Raw genomic sequence first — 14,562 nt, 5'->3', positions numbered from 1 at the left:
CTGTCAACGAGAGAATGGTGGAGGCGCGTTGTGGTGTGGCTGTGATAGCAAGCATTAGGAGAAATACACTGAGGTGGTTTGGCCATGTGGAGAGGATGGAGAGCGAGAGACTAATGAGAGTGTAAGTGAGTGAGGTGGAGTGGGGGAGGGAGGGGGAGGCCAAGGATGAGATGGAGGGATGGAGTGGAGAGGTACATGAGAGAGGGGTGTGTGAGCTAGGGGAGGGCAGTGAAATGGCGGGGGACAGGGTAACACGGAGGCGATTTGTTTGTGGCTACCCTTTCTGGGATTAAGGTGTCTGGCAATAGATGGATAGATAGATACAGACAGATAGATAAAGAATATGGTGTTTATCAAGTTACTCACTCTATCCTACACCATTACTGTACTGAATAACTAAGCAGATATGAGTAAACAAACACTATACATTAAGCAGCAGCAGCACCTCACCATATAATGTCCTTCGTCTTCCTGATTTTAAAAAATTTTCTTCTGATTATTTTTTGGGTGGTAAAGGAACTACCCACATTAAATTTCTTTCCCATTTGTTTTTAGCCGTGCTCCTGCCTCTGTATCAACTGTTTATTCAGCGTGAGGGCGAACACTTCCAACATACGTCCCAGCTGCCTTTCAGTACCGGTACCTCCTCCTAACCTAACATTTTAACCTAACCAAACCTAACCTAGCAATTTATCCTAACCAAATCTAGCAATTTAACCTAACCAAGATTTGAGTAAGTTTTAGCAAGTCTGCACTATGAGGCATAAGGAACATCTATCTATCTATCTATCTATAGCCCGACGCCCTAATCCCGCAAAGGGTGGCCGCAGACAAAACGCCTCCAAGTCACTCTGTCACCCACCATTTGACTCCCCTCCCCCCAATTCACCCCCCCCTCCCTCATATACCTCTCAACTCCATCCCTCCACCTCATCCTCGGTCTACCCCTCCCTCTCCCTCCCTCCACCTCACCTACATACACCCTCTTAGTCAGTCTTTCATAAGGAACATGATGATAAAATCTACCTATCTATCTATCTATCTATAGTAAGACGCCATAATCCCCTAAGGGGTGGCCATTTGTCTTTGAGTTAGTTCTTTTTGGAGGAGGGGCACTAACCCCCCGCCAACCCACTTGCTGACACACAGGGAAACATGGGAGAAAAAAAAAATCAACAGAAAGAAATTGTTTACCACCACGAAAAAGTACAAAAAATACATATATAAACAAACTGGAGTAACACCAACTGAACTGGTAAGGTCCTGGTGCCTGAAGTAAAACGTACATTTCCGATACAGTATTCTTATAATTTAGCATTCTACATGTATGAGAAGCCCATTTCCATCAGTATATATGATAAGTGTACAATGCTTAATGAAAATTTTTGAATTAACTGCACTGTAATTAAGAAAATTTTCCAACCCATATAGGCTGAAGTAACGTAGGGATCGGACAACAAGGTAAGGTATTAAAGTTTAAAAATTCAACTAGGCACTTTTATGGCAGTACAATACTTCCATGATCAGACAGAAAACGAAAAAAAAAAAAGTGGTATCACGATCATAAACAACTACAAACACTTCTTACGCTGCTAAATTATCATGCCAGTTTCACGATACTTACCATGAAGAATGACAAGAAATCTTCCTGAAAAAAGTACAGCATTTGGTTTTGGCATTCTGATTAATACTTTTAACATAAACTGGCATAATACACACCTCTAATTACTATTACTTCCTTATTTTAGCCATGATGGTCACCTGCCAAATAGCATACGTCATGACAAAACCTTTTTCAGTTTTAATTTCGGGTATTTACTCCGGATACTCGCCAAATTGCTGCTGATTGTTTACCTGGGTTGTGAGAAGCCATAGAGAACCATTAATAATACTAACCTTCTACCCCACACACGTAATAAGTATTTTGAAGATTAATAAAGCCACACATCCAACTTGTCTGGCCTCAGTACACTATTCAGCAACCATAAATATTTTCAGCGAAGGACGCCCTAAAATCAAAACAAACCCTACCACAAACAGCTGGCGCCAATTATTTTTATCATTTATTACTCAGTCAATTATTCCCCACAGTTAATATGAATAAATTTAAATGTTTATATCAGTATAGTTTATTATATGAAGATAGTGGATTACTTTTGACCAAAATGGAATGGAAAAAATGATTTTCAGCACCCCATTCATTTGCGAACAAAGAAAACGAAGCTTTGCATTTCCCTTTAAACTACTCTACTGAAAGTGAGGTGTAACAAGATTGATGCTAGAATATTATACTACTGTAATCACGAAGAAGTTCTACCAAATAGATGGTGAACCGTAGAATTTTTGCCATTATGGTACGGGAAAATCGCTCACTGAGTTAAATGGCCGAAAATCTCTAGTTAAAGGGGTGTCTGGCCAAAATATACGATAATTTCTGACACATGGTCGAAAATCTCATGTTTCTAAAATATGTCTCTGATGGTGGCAACACTGACAAAGTTTTACAGAGTGCCCAGTGCCCACCAAATCTTCAGAAATGGGGGATATTTCTACACTTGACTGACCTGTCCCTCTCCTTGCACGCCTTTCCTATCTTACCACCACTATGGGCGGGGTGAAAAAGCATGTCCTGAAGCAGCGAAATAGTGCAGAGAAGGCAAGAAAAGCAAAAGAAGAAAAAGAGCAAAAAAGAAAAAGAGAAGCTGAAGAGAGGAAGCAGACGTCTCGCGCAGACACAAGTTTGACAGATGCCTCCACGTCCACGTTTGCGCTCTTATCAAGCGCCAAGAAAAGGAAACTTCTTAAACAGGAGGATACAAGTATGCCTGTTCTGAACGACGAACATGTAATTGTGAAGAAGAGTTACATGCAAGAACTTTTTACCCAACTATCGTCTGGAAAGTGTTATGGAAAATTGAAGACTGAATTTGTTGGCAGTGCACTGGACTGTAAACTTGACATTAAATGTGTACACTGTGGCAATAGGGCAATGAATTCAGAAGTATGGTGTTACTGTTGTAAGTGCAAGAATGCTAACAAAGGTATGCTGGACTTCGCCATAGCACAAGCTGTCTTCGACTGCAACGTCGGATATGTGCGAGGAAATATTCTACCTCTCCTTGACTCTCCCCACACGTCTAGCCAAGAGGTGATTGAGAGAAGAACGTGTGCAAGTGAGGAGCGAGAAAACGGAAGAGCGCCACGGATGATGGAGTAGACCAGTGCTATTCAACCTGGGTGGACGGTCCACCTTAGGGTGGACGAAATTCAGTATGGGGTGGACAGCTTTCTTTGGGTGGACAGAGGGTGGACCAGACCACTACCGTATATGGACAGAATAAAAAAGAAGAAATAAATAATATAATAAAAGTGGAGAATTTACTTATGTGTAGTCAAAGATAGCCCGTATGTTGATTTTTCTGTGGCTCACGAGCACTTAATCCAGCTTTATCTCGAAATGCATACACTGTACAATGAAATTTATACAAAATTTAACTTCTCTGTCTTTCCCCTTCAGATTTATCACAAAGTGTGAACATTAAATATATATTTGTATATTGCTTTTACTTGCCTACGTATTTGTATATTCAAGAGTATAAAAAATTAAATATGTAAGGTTACGATCATGGGATTATACAGTTAACTGATTGGGGTGGACAGCTTTTACCAATTCAATACTAGGGGTGGACGACGCCAAAAAAGGTTGAAGAGCACTGGAGTAGACTATGTACAATACCTGGGGGATTTTAAATGTCCGGCTCAGTGACAGCTCAGAGTTTAAATACCCTCTCCTGAAAAGCTGTGTTTATTTTACTCTCAGGGATTATATCTCATCAGCTAATTCACTGATTTGGGTACTTTTTTTTTTTTTTTTTTTCATTTTAAAGCTGATTTCATGCCCCCCCCCCTTTTTTTTGTGTCGAGAAATAAAAGGATTCTGTTGTGTATAATTTTTTTTTTTTTTTTTTTTTTTACTCATGATTTCACAGCTTTCTTACGGTAGTTCAAAGTAAACAATCATATTAAAGACAAGAGTTACATAAAATTGATGTTGAGCAAGCTGTTACCAGAGGTTTTATCTTTCATTTTAATACTATATGAAAGATATTGGTAAGACTGGTTCAGTAAAATGTCATTTTTAAAAGACTATAGATGTACACATGGGAATGAAGTAATTTTTAGAGGGATTATACTTCATGGGGAACTTTCGCATAGGTTTCCATAAGAATTGAACAAATACTGATGTTACCACCAAGAATGAATGTCCAGACACTCGTCCCAGTCCATCTTATCAACATGGCTAAACATTCCTACAAGGATACTGTATATACATGTTTACTAAGTCAGGGTGATTAAGTACTGTAAATAATTGTCCATATTGTGCTATAGTACCATGGCACATTTCATTGACCAAGCTTCATACTTTTCAGCTTAGGTGGTGACCAAGTGGTCAGATTGGAAGATAAATTTGACTAGTAACCAAGGAGACACATTCCTACTTTGTAAACTTCATGAACAAACCACTTCCTAATTCATATCAAACCAGCTGTAGTACCTAAGGGTCGTCTTCTTGTCGGTTAAGGAGGCTTTCCTAACACCTCGTTCTTAGCAATTTATTTTTAGATACAGCTAGTTAATATCATTTTGCACATTACCAGTGCAGACTATGGTGATACTATAATTATTTTGTAACAGAGAACAGTAAGGTGTAATAAACAAAATAAATCACTTAAGGAAAGGTGTTAGGGAGCTTCCTTACCTGATAAGAATACAGGCTTGAGGCTCATCAAATATTATTCAAACTGTGGGAGCAGACCAATTCAATGAGATGAAAATAAAATGATTATATATTACTATATGGCTACTTAGTTCATTCCACTGCATAGTTTATTGCTTGGTTTTGCATTTAAATTCCTGCTGTTCATCATCATCCCATGTCCAGCTTCCAAAGATGGTGTGAGGTAGAATCCAGATCCAAGGAAATGAAAAAGCAAAATGGTAGAATTATGACCAACATGCAGTGAAATGGCTTACACAATTATTCACACATCAGTCAAGCCTCCATCAGCACCAACATCCATCCCCACTATCCCCCATATAAACAGAAGCAACGTTGGGTTAGTACTTGGATGGGTGACCGCCTGGGAACACCAGATGCTGTTGACCTAACGTTCTTCCTACGTGTCAAGTGGGGTTGGTGGAAGATTAGTGCCCCTCCCTGTAAAACAATTAACTCTGAGCTCTTGGCCACCCCGTTTGGGATACATGGCGTCTGGCAATGAATGAATGAATGAAGAGGGGACATTTGGAGCATCATCAGCATCCACTCCCACTATGTCCCATATAAACAGATGCAAAGAGGGCATTCTGAGCATCACCATCCAATTCCAGTCCCCCATATAAACAGAAGCTGGGGCTCAGGACAAGACCGTCCTGACATTTAAGGCAATGGTGTCTACTCTGGCTTGCCTGAGTGGTACATCATCATCAAATGAAAGCCCAACCACCCCTCTGATGTAATCCCCCTTTGCCCCCCCCAAAAATCTATATATTGCAGAACATCTCAAGTTTGTAAGGGGTGGCCACAAACAAATCTCCTCCATGTCACCCTGTCCCTTGCCATTTCACTGCCCTCCCCCTTTCATATACCTCTCCACTCCATCCCCCCCATCCCATCCTTGGCCTCTCCAAAAAAATAATGATACAGTAATTGGAAAAGTAAAAGAATGATTCACTTAAACTCTAATATTTCCAGATGTAAAGGTGTACAGTACCATACAATACTAAAGGAGTATATATACAAAAAAGAAGTATTTTTGTTGAGGCTAAGATGTGTAATTAGTGGGGGATTTTAGTAGAGGAAAAATGAACTGTTTGCAAGTTGTATTTAATGTTTGTACTGAAGCTGAGGGAGCTGAGGTACACTGCTGTCTTGCTAATTTATCTTCTTTCTCTCAGGGAAGGGAAATTTCAGTGGAAACTCTGGTTAGCGTACACGAAGGATGCTGTTGGTCTGAAGGTTTTGGTTGGCTGTGGTGGCTTGTTTAGTACAGTGTTGGGCAGGGTGTTGAAGAGGAATGCCTTCATGTGGTGGCACCAATGTAACTGGGCAACTCCTCTGCCTAATTATGCAAACATCCCTCAACTCCCTCCCTATCCCCAGAAAGGAGGCTGGTGGATCGCAGAACCTGGGCAACTTCAGCAGGCAATCAATCAAGTTCATGTTTCGGATGAGCCTGGGATTGGAACTACTACTGCTATAGGTCATTCACTGTAACTTGGCCCTGATTTTCACCCTTTTGCAGCTTATTTCACATAGCTCAGTGGCAGAAAAACACAATACTACGGCTCTACATCCTTTCTCCAGAACTTCTTTGTGACTAGCCTCATATTTTGGTGTTAATCTAGTGTTATAACTCTGCATTCAAGATGGAGGGATGGCAATTCTAGGCCAAGGTAAAGTGAACAGAGTATAGAACTGCGTTAAGGAGGAGGGAAGTCTCTGTGGCATTCTGTGTTGTGTAGAGATCCGTTTGTTTATGTAGTATTGTTGTGGTTGCTGTTTTGGCCCAGGCTTATCTGAAGGCAAACCCAGTGGACTGAAGGCTGAAATTGCTCTTCTGCAGTCCACCATCTTCTTTCAGGGGGATAGGGAGGGAGTTATGCTTTAGGGGGATAGGAAGGGAGATGTGAAGGAGGAGTATAGGGAGGAATATGTAATGTAGGGGGACAGGAAGGAATATGTAATGTAGGGGGACAGGGAGGGAGGGATGAAGTTGTGGGACAGGGAGGGAGTCATGCTATAGGGAGATAGGGAGGGAGCTGTTTTGGGGGGTTAGGGAAGGAGTTGCATTTTAAGGGGATAGGGGAGTAGTGCTTTAGGGGGATTTGGAGGGAGCTGTCTGTAAGGGGATAGGGAGTTTCGTTTTCGTTTTCGTTTTTAAAGGCTCCAACATGCTTGCATGTGTCGGCCTTGGTCACCTAATGGCGGCTCTCCATGCTGCACGATCCATTGCGGCCTCCCTGTTCAGTCCCTTAACCCTGAGGTCACACTTAATGACCTCGTCCCATGTCTTTCTCGGTCTACCCCTCGTAACCCCACCCCCAATATTAACACTTCTCACCTTCCTCACCCAACTATCATCCCCCATCCTCTCCACATGTCCAAACCACCTCAGTCTACCTCTCCTCATCACAACACCAATACACTCCAGTCCCATCCTACCTCTCAACTCTTCCATTGTAAACCCAGCCCCTCCAGGCCTTGGACGCAGGGACGAACTGCACATCCACCTAATCATTGTCATTTTAGGTGGATGTGCAGTGCGTCCCTGCGTCCAAGGCCTGGAGGGGCTGGGTTTACAATGGAAGAGTTGAGAGGTAGGATGGGACTGGAGTGTATTGGTGTCTTTATTGGGACAGGGAGGGAGCTGTCTATGGAGGGATAGGAAGGGAGCTGTCAGTTGGGGGATGGGGAGGGAGCTGTCAGTAGGGGGATGGGGAGGGAGCTGTCAGTAGGGGGATGAGGAGGGAGCTGTCTGTAGGGGGATAGGGAGGGAGCTGTCAGTAGAGGAATAGGGAGGGAATTATGCAGTACGTGATAGGAAGGATGTGATAGGGCTAAGGCAGGAAACTTGACATCAAAGCTGGTTCTTCAAGCACAGCCAATCCACGGGTCCTGGCGGTTTTTCCTCATGACAAATTGGATCTTTCTGTCCATATCTTCATTATATATGGCCTTCGCTTTCTCGTAGTTCTCCCGCCTTCTGGTCTGTTGGTGGAAAGGAGAAATAGAGGAATGGCAGTGTAGGTATTCTGTTAACTCTTTTAGCGGATGTCTCTTATTCCTATTAACAGGGAATTATACATGGCCGAGAGAGTCACTTGGTACTGAAGGGGTGAATGAAGGCTTGATCTAACTCCTCCAGCTCAAAAAGTCTCTCATCTGCTAAATAAAATCACCTGGAGAGTATTAAAAAAAAAAAAAAAAAATCAGTCATTATCATCATCACCACTACAACCATCATCATCATCATCATCACCACCACCACCATCACTGTCATCATCATCATCATCATCACCACCACCACCACCATGACTACAACCATCAGCATCATCATCATCACCACCACCACCATCACTGTCATCATCATCATCATTATCATCACCACTACCACCACCACCATGACTACAACCATCAGCATCATCATCATCAGCACCACCACCACCACAACCATCATCATCATCACCACAACCATGACCACCACCATAACTGTCATCATCATCATCACCACTAATACCAACACCACCTTCACCACCACCATCACTGTCATCATCATCATCACCACTAATACCAACACCACCTGCACCACCACCATCACTGTCATCATCATCATCACCACTAATACCAACACCACCTGCACCACCACCATCACTGTCATCATCATCAACATCCTAACTCCAATTCCCACCAATGAGATGGGGTGAGGCAAGATTTAAAAAGACATAGAGGCACAAATATATGAGATCTATCAAGTACTATTCCTTGTGTAATGGTCAACATATTCACTAACCATCCAAGCCTTCAAAACAGCACCTGAGACAAGGCCTGTAATCTCGTTGGTAAAGGAAGTTCCCTAACACCTCTTCCAAAGTGATTTATTTTGCTTATTACACTTTCCCATTCTCTTTTGCATTGCTTAAATCACTCTAACATGAATGATGAATGAATGATGATGAGGAAGCTCCCTAACACCTCTTCCTAAGTGATTTATTTTGCTTATTACACCTTACCATTCTCTTCTGCATTGCTTAAATCACTCTAACATGAATGATGATGAGGAAGCTCCCTAACACCTCTTCCTAAGTGATTTATTTTGCTTATTACACCTTACCATTCTCTTCTGCATTGCCTAAATCACTGTAACATCACTATACTCTGCATAAATAACATACACAACAATATTAGCCAGACATATCCAAAAATAAATTGCTAAGGCAGAAGTGTTAGGGAGCTTACTTAACCACCAAGCATACAGTACAAGCCAAGAATTTCCTTTTACTGACCTGATATGGCTTCTCGTAATACCTCGTCAGTCTGTATCGCTCAATCAGTCCTTCTCTTCCCATTATTCTGTGGTTGAGAAGATTAGGAGAAATAAACTGAGGTGGTTTGGACATGTGAAGAGAATGGAGAATGAAAGACTGACTAAGAGGGTATATGTACGTGAGGTGGAGGGAGGGAGAGGGAGAGGTAGACCGAGGATGAGGTGGAGGGATGGAGTTGAGAGGTATATGAGGGAGAGGGGGGTGAGTTGGGGGGAGGGTAGTCAAATGGTGGGTGACAGAGCGACTTGGAGGCGTTTTGTCTGCGGCCACCCTTTGCGGGATTAGGGCGTCGGGCTATAGATAGATAGACCTTTTTAGTCTATCTATAGCGAGATGCATTAATTCCATAAGAGGTGGCCACAAACAAATTACCCCCATGTCACCCTGTCCACTGCCCTCCCCCAAACTCACACCCCCCTCTCTCATATACCTCTCCACTTTATCCCTCCATCTCATCCCCAGTCTCCCCCTCCCTCTCCTACCACTCTACATCACTCACATACACTCTCCTCATTAGTCTCTCACTCTCCATCCTCTCCACATGGCCTAAAACTGCCATCTCTCCATCTTGAATGCTGAGTTATAGCAATAGAGTAACACTGGAACATAATGCTGGTCTCAAAGAAGTGCTATGGACAGGATGTAGAGCCATAGTACTGTACTGTATTTTTCTGTCAATAAGTTACAAGGAATAAGCAGCAAAGGAATGAAAATCTTCGCCAAGTTGTAAAGATAAGGGTATAGTAGGAAGTCTCACACTCCTTTACTGTGGATGAAATGGAGGGATCAGGTGGAGAAGGGGAGGCCAAGGATGAGATGGAGGGGTATATTATGACAGGGGTGTGTGCTGGGAGCAGGGCGGTGAAATGGCAGGGGACAGGGCAACATGGAGGCGATTTGTTTGTGGCCACCCCTTACAGGATTAAGGTGTCTGGCAATACCTAGATAGATAGATAAGTGGAGAGCTGGTGAGGCTGGTGTGAGTTGGAGGAAGGGCAGACTGATCACAGAATAGGGTGATACAAAGGTTATATATTTGCAGTCACACCTGGGCTACTCATAGTGATTATTTTTTTCTTTATTAAAATATACCCTGGCTATCAAAATAACATTCTTTACAAGCTGCAGAAATGTATAATACTATAGTTATTAATTAATGAATTCACTAAAATTACACACAAACAGTATATGTCCTACACTATACCCCTTGTACTCTAACTTGGCCTAAAATTCCCATCTCTCCATCTAAAATGCTCACCTTTAACAATATATTGGCACAAGATTATGATGCTAGTCATGAAGAGTCAGCTAGTGAAAAAAAAAATAAATAAATAAATGAATAAATAAAAACAGAGGACATAAAGCCACTGTATTGTCTTATTCTGCTCTTGAAATATGTGTTGGGTAAGGAAGCTCCCTAACACCTCTTCCTTAGCAATTTTTTCTCAAACTACTCATTAGTATCCTCTGGTTTGCTTATGTCTTTTCAATATCGACATGAACTGCATAACACACAAGAACAGAGTAATAAAGCAGAATAAAAAATAAATCAGTAAAGAAGAGGTGTTAGTAGGCTTCCTAACCGTACTAGAATATCGCCCATTAATAACCACAATGGGTCAAAAATCTGGGCCAAGTTAATGTAGTACATGTTTATATGAGAAGGCAGCTGTCCTAATCCAGTCAGAACATTAACTGGGCTAATTCTGCACGATCTGGACGTCATAAATAACACTATGATGAACATTAATCTTGCCCGAAACTCATCATCAGTGTACGGGTTCTCTGGTAATGTTAAGTTTTACGTAATATCTTCGTTACTGCCTCAAGGATTCCATCAGTACTGAAAGAATTAAAAGCTTTACCTACGTCTGGATGTCTCTCCATATACCAAAAAAATCGTCTATTGGTTGCTATATCCAAAAAACAATGTAATCGACTAAGAAAACAATCGCTACGGTAACCCCCCCCATCCCTATATAGACCCAGTTTTTGGCTAGTCTTTCACAGCATATTCAAGCAAATTGTGCCAAACATACCTATTAAGGATTCTCATTGCCTCCTCGATGTTATTATTGCGAACTAACACAGTTTTTGCAACAAATTGAGCATATTTGTGACCCATCTTGACCCCTTCCTCCGAACAGCTACTCTTCTTCTTCGTCTTCGTTGAAAACTTCATCTAACAAACATCCAGGCGATGTTGCATAGAAGGCAGCACTTTTTCTTTTCCCCTTCGCGATTTATTGCACAAATTACACTTTGATATTATCTTTATGATTCTGTATATTTCTACTAATGACATATTTTTGTCTAGTGTCATGAACTTGTCTTTATAAACAAATAGCATCCATATGTCGGTCGAGTCCGCTCTAAAATGGTAGAAAGAACTTTATAAAGCCACTAGAATAGTGCTAAAATCTCCAGAGTACCGCTATCGCAGCAAAATTTTCCTACAGTATGACTAGTTTTTTGTTATACTTAAAAAGAAAGCCTTACTAAAAACACGATATCAAAATTCCATTGTGGTTACCCAAGAGTGCCCATTTGAGCTACCCCTTTTTAACTTATATTGTCCTTTGTGTGTCCTCCAAGTAAAACAGTTATTATTACGATAGTTTTGCATTGTACTGTAAAGAACTTTACTAAAAACGCCCAACCGCCCCGTTCCCAAGGCCACAGTTATCTCGCCCACTGGGTCTGCGTGGGAGACCGAGCCGCTCCAGGGCAAAGACAACTTACACCGTTTTTAGTCGATTCAGACAGACTTTGTGTTATGCTACGTACTCAGAGCTCAAATCAGTTCCTCGTGCTAGGAATTGATTTGGATTCTTTTCAGGACCGGGTCTAGAGCATGCAAGCAGAGGAACAGGGCTCAAAAACACAAGCTAACCAATCTTACACGTATATTACCATAACAACATACAGTAGCTGGGCACAATACAATGTGGCAGATTATACACACTATGATGGATACCAGGACAAGAGCTGTGACTGAAGATGACAGGGTAGCTGCAGGTGTCGCCCAGGTGTGGGAGGGGTCATGTCAGGCGGGCGCTCTCTGAAGGGGCGCGGGACCACGGTCGTCAGGTGTGGGCTGCGGAGCGGCATAGAGGGAGGCCTCTCCCTGGAGGGGCCTCTGAAGGAGTGTCGGCCCTCGGGACTGGGGCCGAACAGGGCGAGTAGGCACGCTGCCTTGTGCCTGCCCTTGGTGGAGGACGGCTCGCCGGCTGGGCTGGGGAGGTCTCAGCCGGGAGTCCTGGGGGTGTCCCTTGGTGATGAGGGCTGCAGCCTGGCCTTTGTTGAGAGGCCGTCAGGGGCTGCCTGCAACGTCTCTTTCTCCGGGAGTCCGGCAGCCACTGGTGACGTAGGGGCGCTGGCTGCAGTGAGCATACCCCCGGCCTCATTATGGGGGCACTCCTGACCCTCTCCAGCAGTGACTCTGCTAGGGAGCTAGCTCCGCCCCTTGGGGTGTGGGGAGAGCAAGAGAGGCGTCCCACTCAGTCTCTGGGGGAGTGAGGCAAGCAAGGGGCATTGCCCTCGGTGGGTGCCGCAGGGGTAGCAGACGAGGGAAGCATGGTGGGCGTTCCCTCCCCGGTGGGCACGATGGACGCCGTTGCGGTTCCGCTATACCCTGGGACTGTAGGTGAGAGGAGCACGGTGGGCGTCCTCTTCCCTGCGAGCACAGTGGGCGTCGCCGCGGTCCTGCTCCTTGTGCAGGCTGCAGATGAGGGAAGCACGGTGGGCGTTCCCTTCCCAGCGAACACAGTGGATGTCGTCACGGTCCTACTTGGGACTGTGGCTACACGAGTCCCACCCCGATCCTGGTGGGTGCTGGTCTGGGTAGAGAGTAGTGCAGCAGGATGGCGTACCTCCCATGGGCTCTGTTGAGGGGAAGAGGAGCGCATGGTGGCGGGGGACGTATGCCCGTCTTGCCTGGGCCCTTTCTGCGCCTCCCTGTGGTCTCCCCTTCGTGTCGATATTTCAATAATAATTAAGATTTTTGCAACACACCTATTAGCCATTAATTCGTGTGATGGCTGCTTTTCAAATTAATTACTGGAACCACCTAATGATTTTAATAAGCTTAGGAGAGACTTTTAAAACTGGAGTCTGGCATTAACTTCTGCATGTGAGGTGGGTGTTGGAGAGGGGTGCCTTCATGTGGTGGCACTGATACAGCCAGGCGGTGGAGCTGCCTGATTATACAAACTCCCTCAGTCCCCTCCCTGACCCCCAAAAGGAGCAATGTGGAGTGCAGATGGGTAACTCTGGCCTGCAGTCTACTGGGTTCATGTTGAGATCAGCGTGGGGTTGCAGTTACTATTCTGCTACATGAGATGATCTTTCCCATGTTTTTAAAATAATCTGGAGTTACAATACAGTATATAAAACAGTAACAGATGTCATCAAATGCAAGAAATTAAAAAAATAATAATGTTGAGTGGAGGAAGAGCAGCCTAAAAGCAGAGGACAGGGTGGCATGGAGGTGATTTGTTTATGGCCTCCCTTTCCAGTGTTAGGCATCTGGTTATTGTAACAAGACAGACAATTGTAGATATAGATAAAAAAGCAACGTTGGGTCTGGTTAGTACTTGGATGGGTGACCGCCTGGGAACACCAGATGCTGTTGGTATCCCTACGTGTCAAGTGGGGTTGGTGGAGGATTACCGCCCCTCCCTGTAAAACAATTAACTCTGAGCCCTTGGCCACACCGTTTGGGATACATGGCGTCTGGCAATGAATGAATGAATGAATGACAAACAAACATGGTCTCCTACCTAAAGGTGAATAAAACTGTCTGGTGGTATGAAAAACAATGTAAACTCTCACTCTAATTCTTTGGGTTTAATGGATGTGTTTGTGGTCTCCCCCCAACACAAAGACAATGGACTCGTTTCGATTTCATTTTTGAAGGCTCCAACCTGCTTGTATGCATCGGCCTTGATCATCTAATGGTGGCTCTCCATGCTGCTCGATCTCTGGCAGCCTCCCTATTTAGTCCCTTAACCCTGAGGTCACACTCAATGACCTCGTCCCAGGTCTTTTTCAGTCTGCCTCTCGCTACCCTACTCCCAACATTAACACTTCTCACTTTCTGCACCCAATTATCATCCCTCAGCGTTTATAACTAAGAGAGGCAATTTATGTGACAAGTTAAATGTGTTCTACTTTCTGTTTACATGCACTGTACAGAACTATATCCTGTAATATTTTGTAATGATTTATAAATGAGGGGGTGTAAGTTGGGGGGGGGGGCAGCAAAATGGCAGGGGACAGGGTGATGTGGAGGTGATTTGTTTGTGGCCACCCCTTACGGGATCAAGGCATCTGGCTATAGATAGAAGAATATAACAAAGATATGGGACTGATGTTGTCTTATGGCTTCTTCATAATGTATTCTGAAGAAGCTGATGGGCAAAAAATACAAAGCCATTTCATATCAGTGTTTTA

At 43.5% G+C, this 14,562-nt stretch overlaps 1 protein-coding gene across 1 annotated transcript; it reads right to left on the bottom strand.

Annotated features, from left to right (window-relative positions):
* Positions 1 to 7,459: 7,459 nt before the first annotated feature.
* On the bottom strand, positions 7,460 to 11,269 carry mRpS21 (mitochondrial ribosomal protein S21). Its single transcript, XM_080269082.1, has 3 exons — positions 11,148 to 11,269; positions 9,067 to 9,133; positions 7,460 to 7,771 (listed from the first exon to the last, which is right to left on the bottom strand). Exons 1-3 carry the CDS (start codon positions 11,231 to 11,233, stop codon positions 7,655 to 7,657), a joined length of 270 nt encoding a protein of 89 aa, XP_080125208.1. The 5' UTR covers positions 11,234 to 11,269; the 3' UTR covers positions 7,460 to 7,654.
* Positions 11,270 to 14,562: the final 3,293 nt, after the last annotated feature.

The sequence above is a fragment of the Coenobita brevimanus genome, chromosome 31 (assembly GCF_032717465.1).
Source record: "Coenobita brevimanus isolate Jiangsu-jjx chromosome 31, ASM3271746v2, whole genome shotgun sequence".
Classification (NCBI taxonomy): Eukaryota; Metazoa; Arthropoda; class Malacostraca; order Decapoda; family Coenobitidae; genus Coenobita; species Coenobita brevimanus.
The sequence above is the reverse complement of the archived record's forward strand: the minus strand, read 5'-3'. Positions and strand labels throughout refer to the sequence as shown.

Coding starts and splice junctions, on each gene's coding strand:
- mRpS21 (XM_080269082.1), bottom strand. CDS start 11,233: ATGGGTCACAAATATGCTCAATTTGTTGCAAAAACTGTGTTAGTTCGC. Junction 9,134..11,147: donor GCAATGAGAATCCTTAATAG/GTATGTTTGGCA, acceptor TCTCAACCACAG/AATAATGGGAAGAGAAGGAC. Junction 7,772..9,066: donor ATTACGAGAAGCCATATCAG/GTCAGTAAAAGG, acceptor TTCCACCAACAG/ACCAGAAGGCGGGAGAACTA.